This window comes from Vulpes vulpes, chromosome 7, assembly GCF_048418805.1.
Source record: "Vulpes vulpes isolate BD-2025 chromosome 7, VulVul3, whole genome shotgun sequence".
NCBI lineage: Eukaryota > Metazoa > Chordata > Mammalia > Carnivora > Canidae > Vulpes > Vulpes vulpes.
The window spans coordinates 19,692,236-19,711,994 of NC_132786.1; the positions used below are offsets into that span (position 1 = coordinate 19,692,236).

Below are 19,759 nucleotides of genomic sequence, written 5' to 3' on the forward strand. Positions count from 1 at the left end.
CTGGTAACCACTACCGAGACAGGGCCTGGACAGAGCTCAGCTAAGCTAGGATTAAGTACTTCATTTCCCCTCATAATGTGAAAGGGAGCGAATCTCCTGAAGTCTGCCAACTCTCCCAAAGAGAACAAAGCAGAGATGACGGAGCTTGCTTTGTTTAATGGGTAGAGAGAAAAAGAAGTGTGCTGGGAGCATGAGGTCTAGAGGTTTGGACAGTGGGCAGCCCCCAGAAGGGAAGTGGAGGTGGTTTACACGGGGGGAGACAGTGCGTGCTGAGGGGGTCTAGGAGGCTGGTGACCGTTTCATTCTGTTTCTTCGCATGCCCTCATCCTACAGACAGGCAGGACAGCCCCCTCCACAAGGCAGTAAGGTGGAACTGAACTCTGGCTGAAGATGAAGGGAACTTTCCCCAGTCTCAGGGGTACAGACAGACGGAGGCAGATGGCTCCATATATACAAACTTTACAGAAAATAAATAAGGAGCTGTGATCAGCTTGGCTAGGCTTCACCCTGGTTCTTCCCACCCCTATGAGTAGTAGTTCCAGGGCATTAGCTGGGAAGCGTTCACCCTAGGCATGTTAGAATCCACCCCCTTCCCTGGAGTCCACCTCAATCCCCACAGCTCCTCAGCATCAAGAACCCGAGCCCCTGTAACCGTGAAGCCCCCAGTCTGAGGGTCTCTGGAATAGGCTTAGGGCCCAGTGCCCACGTGTCAGGTGGCCAGGAGAGCACCCCTAGCACTAAAATTAGTTGCCGACGGAGCTCCCTCCCAGGGCAGGATCACAGTGGTAGCCCCTCTGGTCCGCAGAACCCTAACCCAGTCTCAGAGCAGGCATGGGAACAGACCCTTTGCCTTCCAAAATCCTTGTGAGCCCCTTCAGGGCCGGGCCCCCTGCTCCATTTGTTGATGCTGGCTCCGGACAGCAAACCTGTTGACGTGCACAGGTATGGGGACAACAATCTTGGGGTTTCTCACGGGCTCCCCAGAACGGCTGCTCACATTGCCAGCTTTGATGCGCTTCCACTTGGCCCGCCGATTCTGAAACCAGATCTTGACCTGCACCTCACTGAGCTTGAGGGCGTGGGCGATCTGGGACCGCTCTGTCAAACTCAGGTATTTCTTGCAGTGAAACTCCTTCTCCAATTCCAAAAGCTGCTCACTGGTAAATGCTGTACGGCGCCGTCGGCTTTTGCCCCCAGGAGCTGTGACTCCTGCCGCCACCGGTGCTCCCTCCTCGGCTCCAGTCCCCAGGCTTCCCTTTAGCTTGGGTTTAGGTCCCAGGAGGGCCCCGGGGCCCCCTGCAGAGCTGTCCAGGAAACTGTCGTCTTCGCTGTCCCCTCCTGAGCCCTCTTCCTCCTGTTCGCTGCCTGCTGGGTCTCCTGCTGGTGCCTCCAGCTTCTCCTCATCTGAGCTGTACACCTTCCCCTCTGCTGTGTGGAGCGAAAACCAACGGATGGGGAAGGAGCGGGCAAGGAAAAGGCAGACAGGTTGGAGGAGGCACGTGGAAGTGTGGCAGTGTGGCCAGCACGGACAGAATGGCAGCAGGAAGATACAGATGTGAAAGGGATGAGATGGGGGAGGAGGGGGAAACAAGGATGGCACATCCAGGATGTGGGGTGGGGAAGACAAAGAGATGGAAAGAAAGGTATTAACCAGCACAGATTTCACTAGAGCGAGTGGGGGGGGGGGCAATAAGTGTACTTCAAAGGAATGCCATTCCCAGGACTTCACCACCACCAAGCCCTCCTCATTCTCCCTACCCACTACCTTCCAGCTTTCTCCACACCTGGACCAAGAGCTTTTCACTCATCCCCCACCCCTCCAAATACAGATGGCATAGGCCCCACAATGCAGCAGTGTGGGACCTGGCTGAGGAGGCTTTCAGTTACTCCAGGCAGGAGGGAGCCACGTAGGAGGACTCCCTTTTATAGGATAGATAGGAGATGATGAGATCACACTGTGGCCTCTGTCACTTTCCTAGGGATTCTCACTGACCCAGGATTGAGCTCTATCTCCCCACCTCCCCTCTCCCCCAGGTCTAGAATCTTAGAATCTCATTTTCAGATAGGAACTTAAGGATCATCTGATTCCCCATCCTCACCAACACCCTCCGCCCGCCGCCCCAAATCTGGGCCCAGGAAATGTCAAAGGATTTGGGAAGTATCCTATCCCTACTTCCAATTCTCCTTGACCAGCCCAGAATGGGGCACCCTCCCAGCTACAGGGGCGCTGTATCTATGGCCAGAGCTGCTTCCAAACGGGTAGCTCTCCTAGGCCCCTTCCATCCCTCCCCTCCTCCTCAACTGTGAAATGACATCATCTCTCTCCCAACCAAGGATACCAGAGCAGCACAAACAGCTGCTCTCTGCTCAAGTTCTGAATCCCGGGGACCCGGAGCTTGATGTCAGTGGGGAAAACCTGGAGGGAACATGGGAAAGGATAAGGAAATAGAAGTGCAACGAGGGAAAATGTGGAGAGGAAGGTGGTAAAAGAAGAAATTTTAACTCAGTTGGTAGATGACTGATTATTTGTAATTACAGCCACATAAAGTGTTTTAAATCCATATGTAACTCTGATACTTAATTCAATCATTGATTTTAATCTTATCCATGGACAGGTTTGTCAGAACAGGAAATAATGCCTCGCAAGTATTTTCAGTAGTTGGGTTGTAAAACTGCCTTGTTTTCTGCTCGAAAGGCCAATAAACAGTGAAACAAAAAGTCAAAACCAACCAACAGAAAAAGAGAACAAGGGGAAATGGGTAACCCGGACCCTAACTAGTCAGCTCTTTACCATCAAGTTCCCAGAGTAAAGGGGGTAGGGTTTCGTAGGTGCGGAAGCACATCTGTCTGTAACCACTACACAGCGCACAGACGCTCATAAGCTCTCTCAGGTTGAGAATGTCACCCCAAAGAATTTCAGGGACAGTGAAATGCCTTATAAGAGAAACAGGGTGTGTGCTTGCAAATGTGGCTAGAACACTTTCCAAGTGCCCCTCCCCACCAGCCTGTGCTCCAGAAGGAGCTTCTGGGGATCTCCAGGACCAGCCCAGTAACATGGGGACCCCATTCCCAGAGCTCCTTTTCCCTCCCTGATGCAACCAAGCTACCCCTTGTCCTCGTCCTGAAGAGCCACGTTTCTACCTTCCTTAGAGGCCAGGCTTCTCAGCCCACGTCCACGTCACTCACCTCCATCACACTCAGCTTCTTCACACCTCAAGGGTATTTTTATCTCCAGCCCCTGCCTTTTCATCCTTTACTGCTTCATTCTTTATCTATCTTCAAAGCCCATGTGGTATACCCTCATCTGGGCTCACCCAGCCTTCCTATGGTTCTCCTACTCATGGCTTTTCCTCAGTAAGCCTTCTCCACTCCTGCTGGGAGCTTGTGGGGCTTCCCCAGCTACAGAGTTGCTCTTAGCTATACTCCCCTCTCTTCATTCCACATTTCCTCCCAGACCTCCTTCTTGCCAAATCCAGGTTGTTTTCTGCAGGAGTCACATTCTTGGTTCTTTCCTTCATTAATGGCTCCTCCCCACACTGTTTTCCCGCTTTCCTAGAACTCAGACCTAACATCCCTAAGCTGAACTCCTAACCTCTCCCAAACCAGCTCTTCTCCTAGAATATTCCCCATAACCCTACCCCATCCAGTGTCCAGAAGACATTTTCTCCATGAGTATTATTCTACCCACTTTTCAATATGCCGTCTGATCTCACATTAGCTGGAGGGAAACTCATATGCAATGGGAATCTACAGAATCTTATGCTAAAAAGATGTCAAGGAAAATCCCTCACATCATTATTAAATCACTCTCAATTTTTAAAACCTGGTTTGTAGTACATCATAACCAAAAGAATAAAAGCTTGGAAAAACTCAGCCTAATATTACAATATTCTAAACAGCTGCTAAAAAGGCAGAAACTGGATTTCAGGGCTTGAAGGATGAAATCATTTAGCACAGCTCCGAGCACCCAGGGGGTGTCCAATAAATCTAAACTGATGATGATTGAGATGAGGCTCCCAGGTTCCTTGATCTGGCAAGGCCCTCCTGAGATCGTATCATCCATCCCTCTGTCTTCAGACAGATTCCATAAAATCAAGCCCACATAAGCAGACCTCCCTCAGTGCTGCTTTTAGAGCCATACAAGGGGCACAGTTTCACAACCTCTCTTGGTTACTTGATCCCGGTGGGATGCTGAACGGCAGGGGCAAGAGTTTCTCTCTGAGCCTTTATAATCATGACATTGAGGGCTCTGATAAGCAACTCTTGGAAGGAGGAGGGTGTGGCGCAATAAGAGAAAGCCAACAGGAGGGGAAAATACAGCTATGCCCTAAAAGAAGGGGTCTGGGGCAGTGAGTGACATCGAGAAGTGGGAAAGGGTCAACATAGGCAGGAGGAGGGCTGGGGCAGGAGAGAAATGGGGCAGACAGGGTGGCGGGAGAATGAAATGATGAGTCAGAGAAACTGAAAGGGCTGGAAAGTTTAGAGAAGGGATAGAAAATAGAAAAAAAATATATTGGGGGAAAAAGAGAGCAGAAAACTAAAGAAAAAAAAATCATACCCTTACCTTTCTTCTCCCAAAACACTGCCACATTTGGAGCAAAGCAAAACATTTTTGCCCTGCCACATGCTCTCTGCTCCACCAGGATGGAGCACTCTAAGATGCAATCAATACCCAAAGTGAAGGAAACATTCAGCAGAATCAGATACGGTAGCCCAATCCCTAACAATACAGTGATCCCAAAATGGCTTACCTATTTTCTTATGGATTAGCTAAAAAATAAATGCAAGCTATTTTCTTTTATCTGATTTGTAATGAATATTAATGGTAAATATAATCAAACAAAATAAAAATTGCACGCAGAAAAATGTGTTGACTAAAAACTGACAGAAGCAAATCTTTCTGATAAAATTCCTAATTGCAAAATTTGATTTAGAATAATTGAACTTAGTAGATATAATGTCCATAAAAGTAAATGACTAATTGCAGATGCTATAATTGGTTGATATGAGAAAAAAATACCAAAACAAACTTGATCCACAAAATAAGGCTTCATTGAAAATTTTACACAGGAAAGAATGATTCTGATGCAAATAATTTTAGCAAAAGGAAAATTTTTAACTTGGAAATAATTTGACTATGCACATAGGTAGTCCAAACATATAGAAAGGTTCTGTTCTCTGCATCTGAAAACAAGATTATTGGTAATATAGGAGGATATTGGGTTTTCAGCTTGTTACTCATATGTAAGTCTAGAATCTGAAAGAAGTATGGTATCCAGGGGGATGACTGGATGGCATCCAAGGGGATCCAGGGGGATGACTGAATGGGGGATGACTGTAGGGCAGACTGGGTATTAGGAAACACCTAGAGTTCTTATGAATTCTTGTGGTGGATGCTATTATCCTAAGAACCAGAAATCACAGAGTTTGAACCACGATTATGTATCAAGTCCATGCCAGGGGCATTCTTCCCACCTCCAGAGAACAGTACTCAGGCAGGGACAGACTTGTATGGGGCCTTGCTTCCAAGAGGAAGGGAAGCAGCAGGAGAGATACAGAAGAGCCCATCTTGAGGATAGATCTGGTCAGGCCAGGGAAAAAGTCAAGGGCCAAAGAATCCATGGTAGGTATTTTCCAGGAGAAAAGATAAATTGCACCAGACGTGCACCATCTAGAGGGGGAGTCCATAGCTGTGGTCACCAAGAATGGTGAGTCTGGGTTGCAGAGCGGAAAACCACACAGGGAATGGAAAACCACTTTAGAAGCCCAGCTGTGGAAGCTCACAGAGCCCCTGTGCTGCCCCTCATCCATCCTGTTCTGTTGTAGCTTCTATAAAATCAACAGCCTGTATTATTCACTGAAGAGAAGTTTCTCCCCCAATACACTCAGTTCTGACTTCTCTTCCCTCTACTTCCAAAACAGTTATTATCCTCACACTCCCTGAGCCACTGTCAGGACAGTAAGTCTCCTCCTGAGCATCCTGGGTCAACTGCTCAGTTCATGAATACAGAAACAATTTGGCTGAGGTCAAAAGGTGGAAAGAAGGGCACTTGGGTGGCTCGGTGGTTGATCCTGGGGTCCTGGGATTGAGCCTCGCATCAGGCTCCCTGTGGGGAGCCTGCTTCTCTCTCTTCCTGTGTCTCTGACTCTCTCTCTGCATCTCTCATGAATAAATATATATAATCTTTTAAAAAAAATGGTGTAAAGAAACCCAGGCCATCCCTCAAAAAAGAGCTATGTTTACCACTCCTCTCATTTCTATGTCTTCATCATGATGCCCAGGATAGAATTATTTCTGTTCTTTCTGGAGACAGTATTTCTTCCCATCATTTATAGCAATTAGCTCACTTTCAATTTGTGTTTCACTCATCCCCATTAATTTCATGCTACTCCTCCCTATAACTTCAGATACAATAACATGCATTCATTTTCACTTTCTCTCTTCTCTCCACTCTTCCTATGAGCCGTCAGCATTCCTTACTGCAAACTGACACGAGAACTTTCTCTATACCATTGCAACCCAGAACATCTCTGACCTTTGTGACAGGTTCAGGGCAATTTCCCTACCACTCAGAGCTCCTCTCATGACATAGCAGCACTGCCATTGCCACAGGCATCCTTGTTACCTTCAACGTTCCCAAACATTTTCACATTTGTTATTTCCCTTTAAGCAACCCACTGAAATAGAGTAGACCTATGAGTAGTACTAATGGAAGATTGGTAATCTTAGGTGAAAAAAACTGAGTTTTGGAAAAAGATTAAATGATTTTCCTAAATCACACGCTAGAGGTAGATTAATGTCTAGGACCTTGGTCTCCTAAATCTCCAACCAATGTTCCTTCTATCCTTTCCCCTCCCACTTGAAGTAAAAGCCCAGATGCCTCATCAGATAAATAACCTTGTTTACCAAACCCAGTTCAGTTCAGACCTCATCCTGTTCACTTACCACTCCAGAACCCTAGCCTGATCAATAATATCTCCCCTTACCACACTCAGAACAGGCTCTTAAAATTGCCATAGGAGAGGCCCCACTTACCAAATTTCACCTTTGTCCTTGAATAATAGGCTATCTGTCCTGTCATTCCCCAAGACAAAGTTCCTACCAGATCTATTTTTTTCTGTCATTATTGGTTTGTGTGATGTAATCTTACCAGTCAGCATCGTTTTATTTAGAAATGTGTTTTCTCGTTTTAAAATAATATTGCCAAATTGTTTTAATATCCATTTTTTTCTACCTCCTAGCTTACAAATGTCTCACTCATTCCTCACGTGCAGCTCTTTCTTGTACAGGAACCAGCCTCACTGAGGAATAGACATTTTTCTACCATCCTCATCTCTCTCCACCTTCATTACAGAGCTCTCTTCAGAGCTCCACTCTCGGTGTCTCTTCCATCACTCCTAGGGCTACTTATCTAGCCAGGGAGAGAAGGCTTTCCTCCCTAATACTGAAAGGGAGTTAAGATACATTCTTGTCTTCCTTTCTGGTTGAGGTAGACATCTGTTTGGAGTTGGTTTTTGTCTGCTCAGCATCCTTTCCTCCTTTTGTTCACTAACACCCTCTTCCTTTGGGCACCGCTTCTCATCAACTACCCAGTACGGTGGGACTGTCAATCACATTTCCCCACCTTCATGACAATGTAGGCACGTGATCTGGATCTGACCAATCCTAACGTCCCATCTGTCCCATCTCCCTGGAGACTGGACTCAAGCTAGTTAATCAGTCACCCTAGAATTTTGTATATGCAAGAATCCACTGGGGTCTCAACCTGAGATTATAAAAATTTAGAGCTGCTTATGTTTGTGCCCTTCCTTACCTCTTTTTTTTTTTAAATTTTTTTTTTATTATTTATTTATGATAGTCATACAGAGAGAGAGAGAGAGAGACAGAGACATAGGCCGAGAGAGAAGCAGGCTCCATTCACCAGGAGCCTGACGTGGGATTCGATCCCGGGTCTCCAGGATCGTGCCCTGGGCCAAAGGCAGGTGCCAAACTGCTGCGCCACCCAGGGATCCCCGCTTTCTTACCTCTTTTAAGGAGAGAATGAGGCAGAGAGAGAGGAGCTGGGTTGAAAGAAAGATCTAACAATACGGCTTGCATTTTTGGATCTACTCAACTCCTGTACTTAGAGTCATGTGAATCAAAAATGTTCACTTTAGCTTAAATTAGAGTTGAGCTTCTGTCACTTGCAACTCAAAGAGTTCTGGCTACATCCAATGCTATAACTGGAAGTAACAAGGATCACAAGACTCCAGGGAAGGTAAGCCTCTCCACCTCACTCCTATAGCTCTCCCATCCCAAATAACATTTCCACGTTACCGGAAATTATTCATAATACTACCTATATCCCACCAGTTTGATATTCACCTGGACTTTTAAAAAAAATCTCCTTGGGATGCCTCGGTGGCTCAGTTAGTTAAGCATCCAACTCTTGATTTTGGCCCACAGGTCATAAGATTCAGCCCTGAGGAAGGCTCTATGCTCAGTGGGGATTCTACTTCTCTCCTTCTCCTTCTCCCTCTCCCTCTCCCCCTGCCCCATACCCCACTCACACACACTGTCTAAAATAAATAAGTCTCTAAAAAAAACTCCTTAGTCCATCTGAGCGTGAATTATTTTAATCCAATAGCTTTGCTCCTAACATCAAGCTGAGATCAGACATATGAGGGAATAGGAATTATGGTGAAGAAAGGAGAGATGTTTTATTATATATATATATATATATATAATGTAAAGAAAAGAAAAACAGGCGAAAAACAGGCCCCAGTGGGACACAGAAGAAGGGCTTTAGGTAGTCTTGGGATCCACAGAGAATGTCAAAATGTGAGACAGAAACCAAAGGAGGGAGAACGAACCAAAGAAAAAATGTGAAATCTACCCCTTATGAGAAGCATACACTGTCATTCCCCACAGAAACACTTCTCAGAACACAGCGCTATTTCTCTCATTACTCCCAGATGTATTTCTCCTTATCGGTACAGAGAGTGTCACCTATCCTATCCAGTTCTTAATAAAGAGGTTTTCCCCCAACTTAATTCCCATCCATTTCCACTATAAGGACAAAGCCAGTAATTTCTTGCACACCTATTACTTTAAGATGCTGGACAAATATCTTCTCATTTAATCTTTAACTCTAATGAGGTAAGTATTGTTGCCCTATTCTGCTGGTAAGGAAGCTGTGACTGCAGAGCTTAGTATTCTGCTGTTAATATTTCTCTCCCAGAGGGGATCCCTGGGTGGCGCAGCGGTTTGGCGCCTGCCTTTGGCCCAGGGCGCGATCCTAGAGACCCAGGATCAAATCCCACGTCAGGCTCCCGGTGCATGGAGCGTGCTTCTCCCTCTGCCTATGTCTCTGCCTCTCTCTCTCTCTCTCTCTCCCTCTCTCTCTCTCTCTGTGTGACTATCATAAATAAATAAAAATTTAAAAAATTAAAATAAATAAATAAATAAAAATATTTAAAAAAAAATTCTCTCCCAGAGAAAGGGTCGTGCCAAGACCTATTTCCAAAGCCCATGTTTGTTCCTCTGCGCCACACCACATCTCTTTGTGTTACTCTATCACAAATATTGTGCCAGATGAAGAAATAATAGAGAAGGCCAGGAACTGATTCTACAACTTCTTTTTCTCACTCCCTGATGGGCACTGCTTCCTTCCTCACCAGGTAAAGGCGGGCACAATTGATCCCCAATCTTTTAGGCTTCAATAAAAGGCCAAACTTTCATGAAATGTTTCTCTCTCTCATTTAATATGACAAACGTACACAGCCATAGCTCTGGTCACCCCTCCCCAATCCCAGATGATAAAGCCTTGACACTCTGAAAGCCCAGCCTGGATTTCACCTCAAGATGTATATACCCCGGCCTGCCTCCTCTTCGGCTGCCACAACAATTCAGCCGTGGGAAGTAGAGAAGTTTCCTTCAATCCCTTTACTTGGGATGCCTTTTTTTTTTTTAAGGAAACAATTCAATAATAAAGGTATCCTTACAGATAAAACAGAATTATAGAGCCAGAAATGACCTTGGAGATCATCTCAGTCAAACCTCTAATTGTACTGACGAGGAAGTGAAGCTACAGAGAGGGTGACTGGCCAGGATCACTCAGTCACGTACTCCCAGTATTCTCCACATAACATGTAGAAGAGCTGTCACCCGTTCCAGCACAAAGCGCTTTTTACCTTTGCTCTCAGGATAATTTTGTCTTCCTCCCTCTTTCTGGCACACTTGCGCATTCTACTTTTCTTCCCATTGCTCTCAGTACAGATTTCCATTGTGATACCATTTCTTTCACAATTCAGTCAAGAAATCCATCTCCCATCACCCCCCTAGAAGTATTTTTCTGTTTCTCCCATCCTCAATTTTCACACCCTAGTCTCTGTGAGTCCTAGCAGCCCCCTTGCTTCTAATACAGATTTCTTCAGTTCATCACTTGACAGTCATTCCTCTCCCTTCCATGATGGGAAGGGAATGAAGACTCAGCTTCACAACTACTTGCCATCCTGTGTTGCCTCTTCCTAATAACTACAACTTAATTCACTTGTGTGTGAGTTGCTGTTCTGTTACACCAAATTCAAGCATCTCTTCTCCCTACATTCTTTCTCCCAATTAGCACATCAGTATTTCTTCCACACTACCCTAAGCTGATCACTTTCCTGTACCATGACCATACTTTGAGTGGAAAAACCCCAACCTCTTCTCCATCAATCCCAACCCCGACCTCTTTGCTTGCCATCATTGCCAGGGTGGCCATGGGCACCACCACCCGCATCAAGAGTTCCTGTTCCTTCCATTGGCTTGGAACCAGGATTTCTTCTCTCCTACCTTAGCATGAGGCATTTTCCCATTCCCTCTAGATAAAAATTCTCTCCCACCAAACCTTCCCTGTCATAGTTCCTATTTTTCTCTCTTGTTGTACATCCACTCCTTATGCTGTCATCTCTATTCCCTAATTCCCAGATTCAAGGCAAAGATCCTTCTTTCCACACTGCTTCTGAGGTAACATTCCTGCCTATAAGCTTCCCATCATAACCCTTCTCTCATTGCAAAGCACTCTGTTTATCATACCATGTTCCTCCTTTCCATTTAGCATATTTCCCCTTCATTATTCCAATGGCTGCCTTGCTCCCATTATTCACACTATAGACTATTGATGCCCATCACTTCAAGTATAAGAATTATCCTCCTAATCATCTAAATATATATCTCCACATTTACATATGCCACTATGGAGATCTCCCTTCTCTATTTCAACCTTCCTAAGTCTTGCTACCTTCACTCTGGTAGAAGGCACCTCGGTACTCCATTCCAATCCTCCAGGTAAAATCTTCCTCTTGTCATTTCTAAGATCTCCATCTCTCAACTAAGGGTTCTTAGCTCATTTTGTGCCATGAACTCCTTGGCAGTCTGATACAACCTGTGAACCCCTCCTCAGAATAATGCTTTTATGTATATAACATAAAACACATAGGATTACATTAGAAGTCAACTATATAAAAATACAGTTTTCAGATATTTATTTATTTATTTTTTTTTTTTTTTAAAATTTTTATTTATTTATGATAGTCACACAGAGAGAGAGAGAGAGGCAGAGACACAGGCAGAGGGAGAAGCAGGCTCCATGCACCGGGAGCCTGACGTGGGATTCGATCCCGGGTCTCCAGGATCGCGCCCTGGGCCAAAGGCAGGCGCCAAACCGCTGCGCCACCCAGGGATCCCCAGTTTTCAGATATTTAAAAATGATTTTGTGTTATAATCATGTATGTTTATTTATTAATTCATTAAACGAGATGCCTCCAAAGACTACAAATTTATAAGAAAATATCTGTAATTTCTGTTGATGACAAAAATCTTAGTTACTGTTAAAACTACTATGGTTTCTAGCCTACACTCATAATTAAAGATCTAACCTTTAGTTAAAAGTTAGTAAAAAATAAAGATGTCATTTTCCCCCACCCATAATGAATAGATCCTTTTACAAGAGGTCCTTGAAACCCATTTTAGAACCCTACTTTAAATTTTTTTTTTTAATTTTTATTTATTTATGATAGTCACACAGAGAGAGAGAAAGAGGCAGAGACACAGGCAGAGGGAGAAGCAGGCTCCATGCACCGGGAGCCCGACGTGGGATTCGATCCCGGGCCTCCAGGATCGCGCCCTGGGCCAAAGGCAGGCGCCAAACCGCTGCGCCACCCAGAGATCCCTAGAACCCTACTTTAAACATTAAAGATAGAAAAATATGCTTTTATTTTATGGAATTGACAGAAACATTTAAAATAATCTGAATCAGGGATGCCTGGGTGGCTCAGCAGTTGAGCATCTGCCTTTGGCTCTGGGCATGATCCTGGAGTCCCAGGATCAAGTTCCACATGGGGCTCCCTGCATGGAGCTTACTTCTTCCTTTGCCTGTCTGCCCCGCCCCTCTCTGTGTCTCATAAATAAATAAAATATTTTTTTAAAATCTGAATCAAAACTTTTACATTGCAGATGAAGAAACTGAATCCTAGTGAAGTTGTAAGACTTTGAATCTCCTGTAGTGTCTTGAATATACTAAGCACATACTAGACACACAATAAACACTCCCTGAATTGAAGGAAGCAATCTGCCAAAGTTGTGCAGCTCAGTGACAAAGTTGACACCTGAGCATGTGTCACAACTCCTAAATAAATGTTCCTTCAATCACATTAAGTTAATGCAACATGTGGCTTTCTATAAATGTCAATAGAGCAAACACTCTCACTGTGAGCTCTTCCTCAACATTTCTAGGAAAACATGAGTCTCCATCACTTTCCTCCTGTTTCTAACAACAGAAGTCTCTAATTTCGTGTCACATTATTATTTCCTGTTTTTCCCTCATGAATAAATATGTCTTGACAGTCATAATGGGTACCTATTTAAAATTGATGGTCATCTAAAATGTTCTCCAGCTATGATCAGATGCTTAGCTTACAACAACCAACCCCCAAATATCATGCCCCTAGGAAGTTTCCCTCATCTCCTTATATGATTTCCATCATTATTGCCAATCTCTATTCAGAAATTAGCAAATTTGGGGGCGCCTGGGTGGCTCAGTTGGTTAAGTGTCTGACTCTTGGTTTCAGCTCAGATCATGATCTCAGGGTCCTGGGATTCAGCCCTGTGTCGTGCTCTGTGCTCAGGGGGTGTCTGCTTGAGGTTCTCTCCCTCTCCCTCTGCCCCTCCTCCTACTCTCTCTCTAAAGTAAAATCGTTTAAAAAAATTAACAAATTCTGTTTAGTTTTTTAAAATAATGTTCTCTACACTGCCATCTCCTGGGTCCATTCCATCATATTCTCTTTCCTATATCATCTCAATGTTTTCTTTTCAAATGTTTTCTTCACTGTGCTCCTACTGGCATTTTCTATTTTTTTAAAGATTTATTTATTTATTTATTTATTCATTCATTCAGAGAGAGAGAGAGAGAGAGAGAGAGAAGCAGAGACACAGGCAGAGGGAGAAGCAGGCTCCCTGCAGGAAGCCCGACGTGGGACTCGATCCCGGGTCTCCAAAATCACACCCCGGGCTGCAGGTGGTGCTAAACCACTGCGTCACCGGGGCTGCCCAATACTGGCATTTTCTTTCATGTCAATCTCCCACTATACTTTTATCATACATCCAACAATTACATATGGACGATCTACCATCCCTCACTTCTTAAGTCTTTGTTTTCAAGCAATCCAACTCCTTTCTCCCTGAATCATTGCTCAAAGCACCCCCAATTTAAAGTTTTCTTCTGCATTTCTCCAAATGGACAGCTCTTTCCATCATTCCCCCACCCCCAGCACACAGGATCATTTTCACCATCGTCATTGCTGAAATGTGTATTTGCACGTCTTCAAGTTAGCTTTGATTACTCTCAGGCAGAGCTCACATGTTCCTTGACATAAACAGGATCATCACTGTCCAACCCACTCAAGGTAGAATTCTCTTTTTCTCCTGTCATTTAGAGTTAACTGCTGTCTTTTCTCCATTATTCCTAATACGTCCAGGGCTTTGCTATCACTCCAATTCAAAGCTCCTTTCCCCACCACTTTCACATGACTCTGACTCTCTAGACCTGTAATGCTGACAAATACAAGCTACCACTGCCTACATGAGGCTACTGACCATTTGAAACATGGCTAATCTGAACCAAGATGTGCTGGTAGTATAAAATACACACTGGATTTTGAAGATAATAAGGAAGGAGGGTATAAAATATCTCATTAATTTTTTATATTAAATAATGCTGAAATAGTATTGGATTAAATAAAATAAAATTAATTTCACCTGTTTATTTCTACCTTTTTTAAGATAGCTAATGTTTTAATTACATAGATAGCTTGCTAGACAGCACTACTGTGGACTCTTCTGTTGATTTATACTTTTAAATCTTCTCTATGAATTCAAAATTCTCTCCTCTTTTATCACTTCTACTAAGACACCTTTCCCAATTATCCTCACTGTTCCCTACATTCTAAACCCAGAATTATCTTCAATCTATCATTCTCTATACTTTTTCTACCCATTATCTCTGTACCTGGTATTTCTTTTTGCCTGTTAATATAGCTTCTACCCCTACAACTGAATCATAATAAAGTTGTTTTCCTCATCATCAGTTGTAGTAAGGTGGTATCCCTATTAACTCGAACCAAAATTTCAAAAAAAAAAAAAAAAAAGAAGAAGAAGAAGTAATGCTCAACAAAAAGAACTTATTCTCCAAATTGGCCTGTCTTCACTAAAATTTCATTTAATGGGGCTGGTTACTGTAAAACACTAAACAAATGTAAATTAATAATTTCAGACCAATTCACACTAGAACAGCCAATTCCTCCTCTGTCTTTTTAGAGATAACATTCTTTTTCCAAAGTCTTCAAATATTAAGGTTTCAATCCCATTATTCAACCAAAAACTCTCATTTCACAATAAATACTCTAATACAATTCCCAAAATAGAGTATTTGTTTTCTCACCACCACGACCCAAACTGATTTTCCATCTAACATTTCTGGAATTTCCTCTTTTTTTCTCAACTACTTAAGGGGGGAAAAAAAAAGAAGACTGGGCAGGTGGACGTGAGTGGTGTGGCAAGGAAGAATCAAGAGGAAGAATCAAGAGAGTCTGTACTGACGGTTGTAAGAAGTGGGGGTCACAGATAAAGATCTCCTAGTCACTATCCTCTTTGAATGTTTCTTCTAAAATCTCTCTTCCTGCCTTGCCCCACACGCCCCATGATAAACCCTTTAATTGTATCTCTTCCCAATCTGAGTGATTTCTTTCACTCTACCACCTCTCAGAATTCTTCTTCTGTAAGGTCTCCTTCCCATCACTCTTGTCTTTACTCCAAGAACAAATGTCTTTTGATTGCTCCCAACATTTTCCTTAGATGATGACCTTTCCTTCATCATTCTCTCTATATAAATTCCAGTTTACCATCGCTCCCAGTATTGAAAAACCTTTTAAAAAAATTACTTCTAGTATTGACACTTTTCCCTGTTTCCTATCGGTACATTGATTTAGCTCCCTCCCAAGCCTCTCAAAGCAGAACTCTTTTACACACACATTTCTGGTCGAGAGAAGCTGTTCCCTCTTCATCTAGCCCAGGCTAGAAATCCTTTGAACCTCTCTCTCCCAATAGACAGACCTCTTTGCTCTCATTTACTCTCTTTGGACAATCGGGATAGAGTGCATTTGTTAGTCCTTTCTTTCCTCTATTCTTCTTTCCTCAATATTTCTCTTCTGTTCTTTTTCTTACTCCTCTCTCACTCATTCAGTGTCTTGTTTTACAGCCAATATTCTTGCTGCTTCAAAAAAGAGCCTTCATTCTACAAATGGGCCAAAATAAACAACTGAAGGGAACCTGAGTGAGACAAGTTCTCCCACGGTTTAGGCATATTCCTCCCCCAGCTCCCCTCCCCTAGTATGTCTCTCTTTCTCCTCTCCCTCAGCTCATCTCCTCCGCAGGTGTCTGCTTGTTCCTCCAGCTCTTATTACCCCCAAAGCCATCCTTCTGATGGTCTGCCTTGCTCTTTTCTGCCTTGGGACTATCTTATTCCAAAAAATCCTACTGATCTGTTCTCTTTCCGATTATCCTGCCAGCTGCTTTCCCCTACCCTCAGCTCCAGGCCTTTTTATCTTGGGGACATTTCCTCCCACCTTCCAGTTGCTGCTCTATCATTTCCTTTTGATCCTCCTTAGGAGATGCTGCTCAGACTTCAGCCACTGGGTCCCCCTGGCCCAACCAGGTACAAAAACAACAGCTGAATCCCCAAAGCCAAAATGCCCAGGGATAAAGGGGAAAAGGAGAGGAAGACATGCCCTGTAGCAGCACTGGGGGGTCTGGAAGAGTGATTACACCTTTGGACAGTTTCAAGGAAGGGCCCAGAAACCTATCACCAGGAATTGTCTTCTTCTGGCAAAGGACAAAAGGACTCTTGGATTCTCCTTCTTGTTTCTGCTGGAGTCAGCCCCCAGGCCTCCTGGGGTCACTTTTACCTGCTAATATGATGTGATGAATGGGGAAGCAGAGGCGGATTCACCCTGGTGCTAAAGAAGTTTAAGCTTCAGGAGCCCCACTCTTGCATACAGACTGTTTTTCTTAAACAGAGTCCACTAAATTGTATAAGCTCTGGATCTCATCACACCTGGGTCTGGCCCTGGATAGAGGAAAGCTTTCCTGGCTTCTAGGGCTTAAGGATCAACTACGGAGGCCAGGAGGGCTCCGAGTAGCTTGATTCTAAACAGGGTTCAGTTTAATACACAGTGCCTCTGTTGAGAAGGCATCTTCCCATGGAGAAGCCAGGGTTCCTGAATTATCTCTTCGATGAATCTCACTTGTCCCAGAATCTTAGCTAGATTCTTGACTCTGGGCATTTGTGCCACGCCCAACCCAGCCCAGCCTTTAGCCTTCTTGACCTTCCGGTCAGTCCTGGTCCAGAGGGTGCAAGGTCCCCTCCTAGCTAATGTTCCCTTAGACCCCATACTCAGTTCTTCAAGGTTGATCTCTAAATATGCCAATTCAAAAGTGACCTCTACTACTAAGGCAAAGACAGGTCATCAGCATGGTCACCATTGCTTTAAGACCCTCCCTTTGCCCCTGCACTGAATTGACAGCTGCCCCAATGTACCCTCACCCTAGGGTCTTGCTAGTGTCCCCAGGAATCCCACACTTGCAGCTTCTCTATTCTCGGCAGAGGAGAAGAATGAAGAGATTCTTAAAAAGAGAAGTGGGAGTCAAGGCTTGAGGACTAGAACGCTGGGAGGAAAGGTACTAATTTGGAAGGGAGTACTGGGAAGTCTTCGGGGAGGCTTCAGGCACTCTGGAAGACAGAGCAGGGCAGCGGTTCTGAGATCTAGAGGTGCCCTGTTTGGAACACAACTGGAGGTGGTTCTGCAGAACCCGACATCTGGGAGTCTGGGATTCCAGGGCTCCAGGCAGGTGCCGAGATTCTGAGCAGGCTGCTGTCTGGGATTTCCAAGTGAACGAGCCTCCCGCCCGGCGCCCTGGTCGGCCCAGCACTTACCCGGCAGACTTGGGAAAGTCTCTGAGAAGTGCGGAGGCGGGGGCGGCGGGGGCTCTGCCACTTTCTCCCGGGCGGGCAGCAGCTCGTCGGCTTCCAGCCCACCCTCCGGGCGTCGGCCACCCGGCTCGGGGTTGTTTCGGGCAGCAGTGGCGGCTGCGGCGGCGGCGAGCTCCTGGGGCCCGTAGAAGGCGTCGGGCGGCTCCGCGAAGCTGGGCAGCGCGGTGGTCAGCGCCACCATCGAGGGCACGGCCTGGCCCAGTCCCGCGCAGAAGGTGTTGGTAAGGCGGCCGGCAAAGGAGGCCAGCGGGGCGAGGGGCGGGAGGCCGGCGGGCAGCGGCGCAGGGGCCAGCGCCTGCGGCAGCACGAGCGGCCGGTAGGGCATGAACATGGGATAGCCGGTGTAGAGCAAGTGGCCGGAGCGAGGTGGCGGCGGCCCGATCAGGGAGTCGATGGAGAAGGCAGTGCCCGGGCCGCCCCCGCCGCCCCCGCCGCCGCCCCCGGGGGCACCCCCGCCTCCAGCTCTCTGCATCGCGCCGGGAGCTACGGCCGCCCCGGGGCGCTCCCCTCCGGGCGCCGCCGTGCGCCCCGCGGCTCGGGCGCCCCGCGCGGACACGCAGGGCTCGCTCCCAGGCTCCCGGGCCGAGGTGGCGGCGGGGCGCGGGCTCGGCGCAGTGTGGCTCCGGCGCCGCGCTCCCTCTCTCTCATAAGGAGGGAGGGGGCGGGCGAGCGGGCGGGCTGGGGGTGTCGCCCTCCGGACTCATCCATCTTCCTCAAATTACGCTTCACTTCCTCCCTCCGCCCGCCGCCGCCGCGCCCGGCTCCGCTGCCTCCGCTCCCTCCGCAGAGCCCGTTCCCAGCGGCCCGCCCGGCCGGCCGGCCCGGGACCCCCGCCCGCCCCCCGCGGCCCAACCAACTATTATTAATGGAGATTGATGAGGCCGGACACGCCGCTTTGTGAAAGTTTGCGGCCGACGAGAAGGCGGCGGCAGCTGCTGGGCCGGGGCCCTCCCTCCACCCCTCCCGGCCCCCGCTCAGCCCACCCTGCGCGGGCGTGGACGTGGCGCGGGACGCCAGGCGGGGAGGGCGCACGGGGGGGCGCACGGGGGCGCGGCCGGACCACCGCCCTCCGTCGGACCCCGGGCCGGTCCCCGACGCCCCTTCCCCGGGCGCCCCGAGGGCGAGCCCAGGCGCGGCGGGCTGGACCGGACGTCCGCGCCCCTCGGGCGGCGCGGCGGGAACGGCAGGGGGCGCGCTCTGCCGCCGGGCGCCGCAGCTCAGGGCCCTGGTATGGGGGCCCTTTCTCCCCGACCCCATTCCCCTCTCCCCGGGGCTCCTTTTCTTGACACTGGCTCTTCCCCTTCTTCCTCCTTCCCTCCTCCGTGGCGGGCTCCCCGTTCCTCACTGTGGCCTCTGTGGGTGACTTCCTCTAGTGCCCACACTATGCCAAGTACTTACCATTCCTCTCACCTTTCCCCCCCATCTTTCTCCCATCCCTCACATGTTTTTCCTTCCTCCACTCTTCCCTTTCCTGCCCGTCCTTCCTGTCCCTATTTGGTTATTCCTATTTCTCATTCCCTATCCCCCTGTCTTATTCTATTCCCCACCCCACCCCCATTTCTCACCTATATCTGTATCTCTTGTCTGTCTGTCTATCTCTGTGCCTTCCCCCTCTCTCCCTCTCTTCTGCTATTAATTTCCCTGATTGGCTCCCCAGCTCCAGCACCGCTGATGAGCCCTATTCATTCCTGGGCCTGACACTCTCGACCTGCCCTAGCTGATTGCTGGGGGCTGGCCCCAGGAGCGCTGATGAGCCCCAAGGGTCAGCGGCGCTAATTATTTGCTAATTGCAGATGACTCTGTTCACCTCCCCCATCCTCAGACACAGAAATGGCAGCGTCTTTTACCACCCCCACCCACCCCTTATTCCCAGCGGCCTATTTGACAGTCTAGAGGCAAAAGTCATGGGCAATTTTGCTTGATAGGAGCCCCAGGTCGATGGGCAAAAAAAGACTTAAGACAGGCAAGTCAACAGGAGAGTGACCTGTGCTTCGGGATACAGAGCAAGCCTAGCTAGCTAAAATGAAGGTCACCTGGTCACTGGGAAACTTTTATTCAGGTGGGGCTGGGGAGAGCCAACCTAGTTAAAAGAGCGAGCAAAGCCGGGCCAGTTTAGGAAGACGCAACCTAGGTGGGGGTAAGTTGGTGGGCTCAGGTGAGGAGGGAAACCTACAACTAAGAGTCTCGGTGTT

General features: G+C 47.0%; 1 protein-coding gene across 1 annotated transcript; it reads right to left on the minus strand.

Annotated features, from left to right (window-relative positions):
* Nucleotides 1-721: 721 nt before the first annotated feature.
* Nucleotides 722-18,165, minus strand: GBX1 (gastrulation brain homeobox 1). The gene is made up of 2 exons (XM_025993876.2): nucleotides 17,511-18,165; nucleotides 722-1,428 (listed from the first exon to the last, which is right to left on the minus strand). The coding sequence occupies exons 1-2, from the start codon at nucleotides 18,037-18,039 to the stop codon at nucleotides 875-877; spliced, it is 1,083 nt and encodes a 360-aa protein (XP_025849661.2). The 5' UTR covers nucleotides 18,040-18,165; the 3' UTR covers nucleotides 722-874.
* Between the last annotated feature and the right edge of the window lie 1,594 nt (nucleotides 18,166-19,759).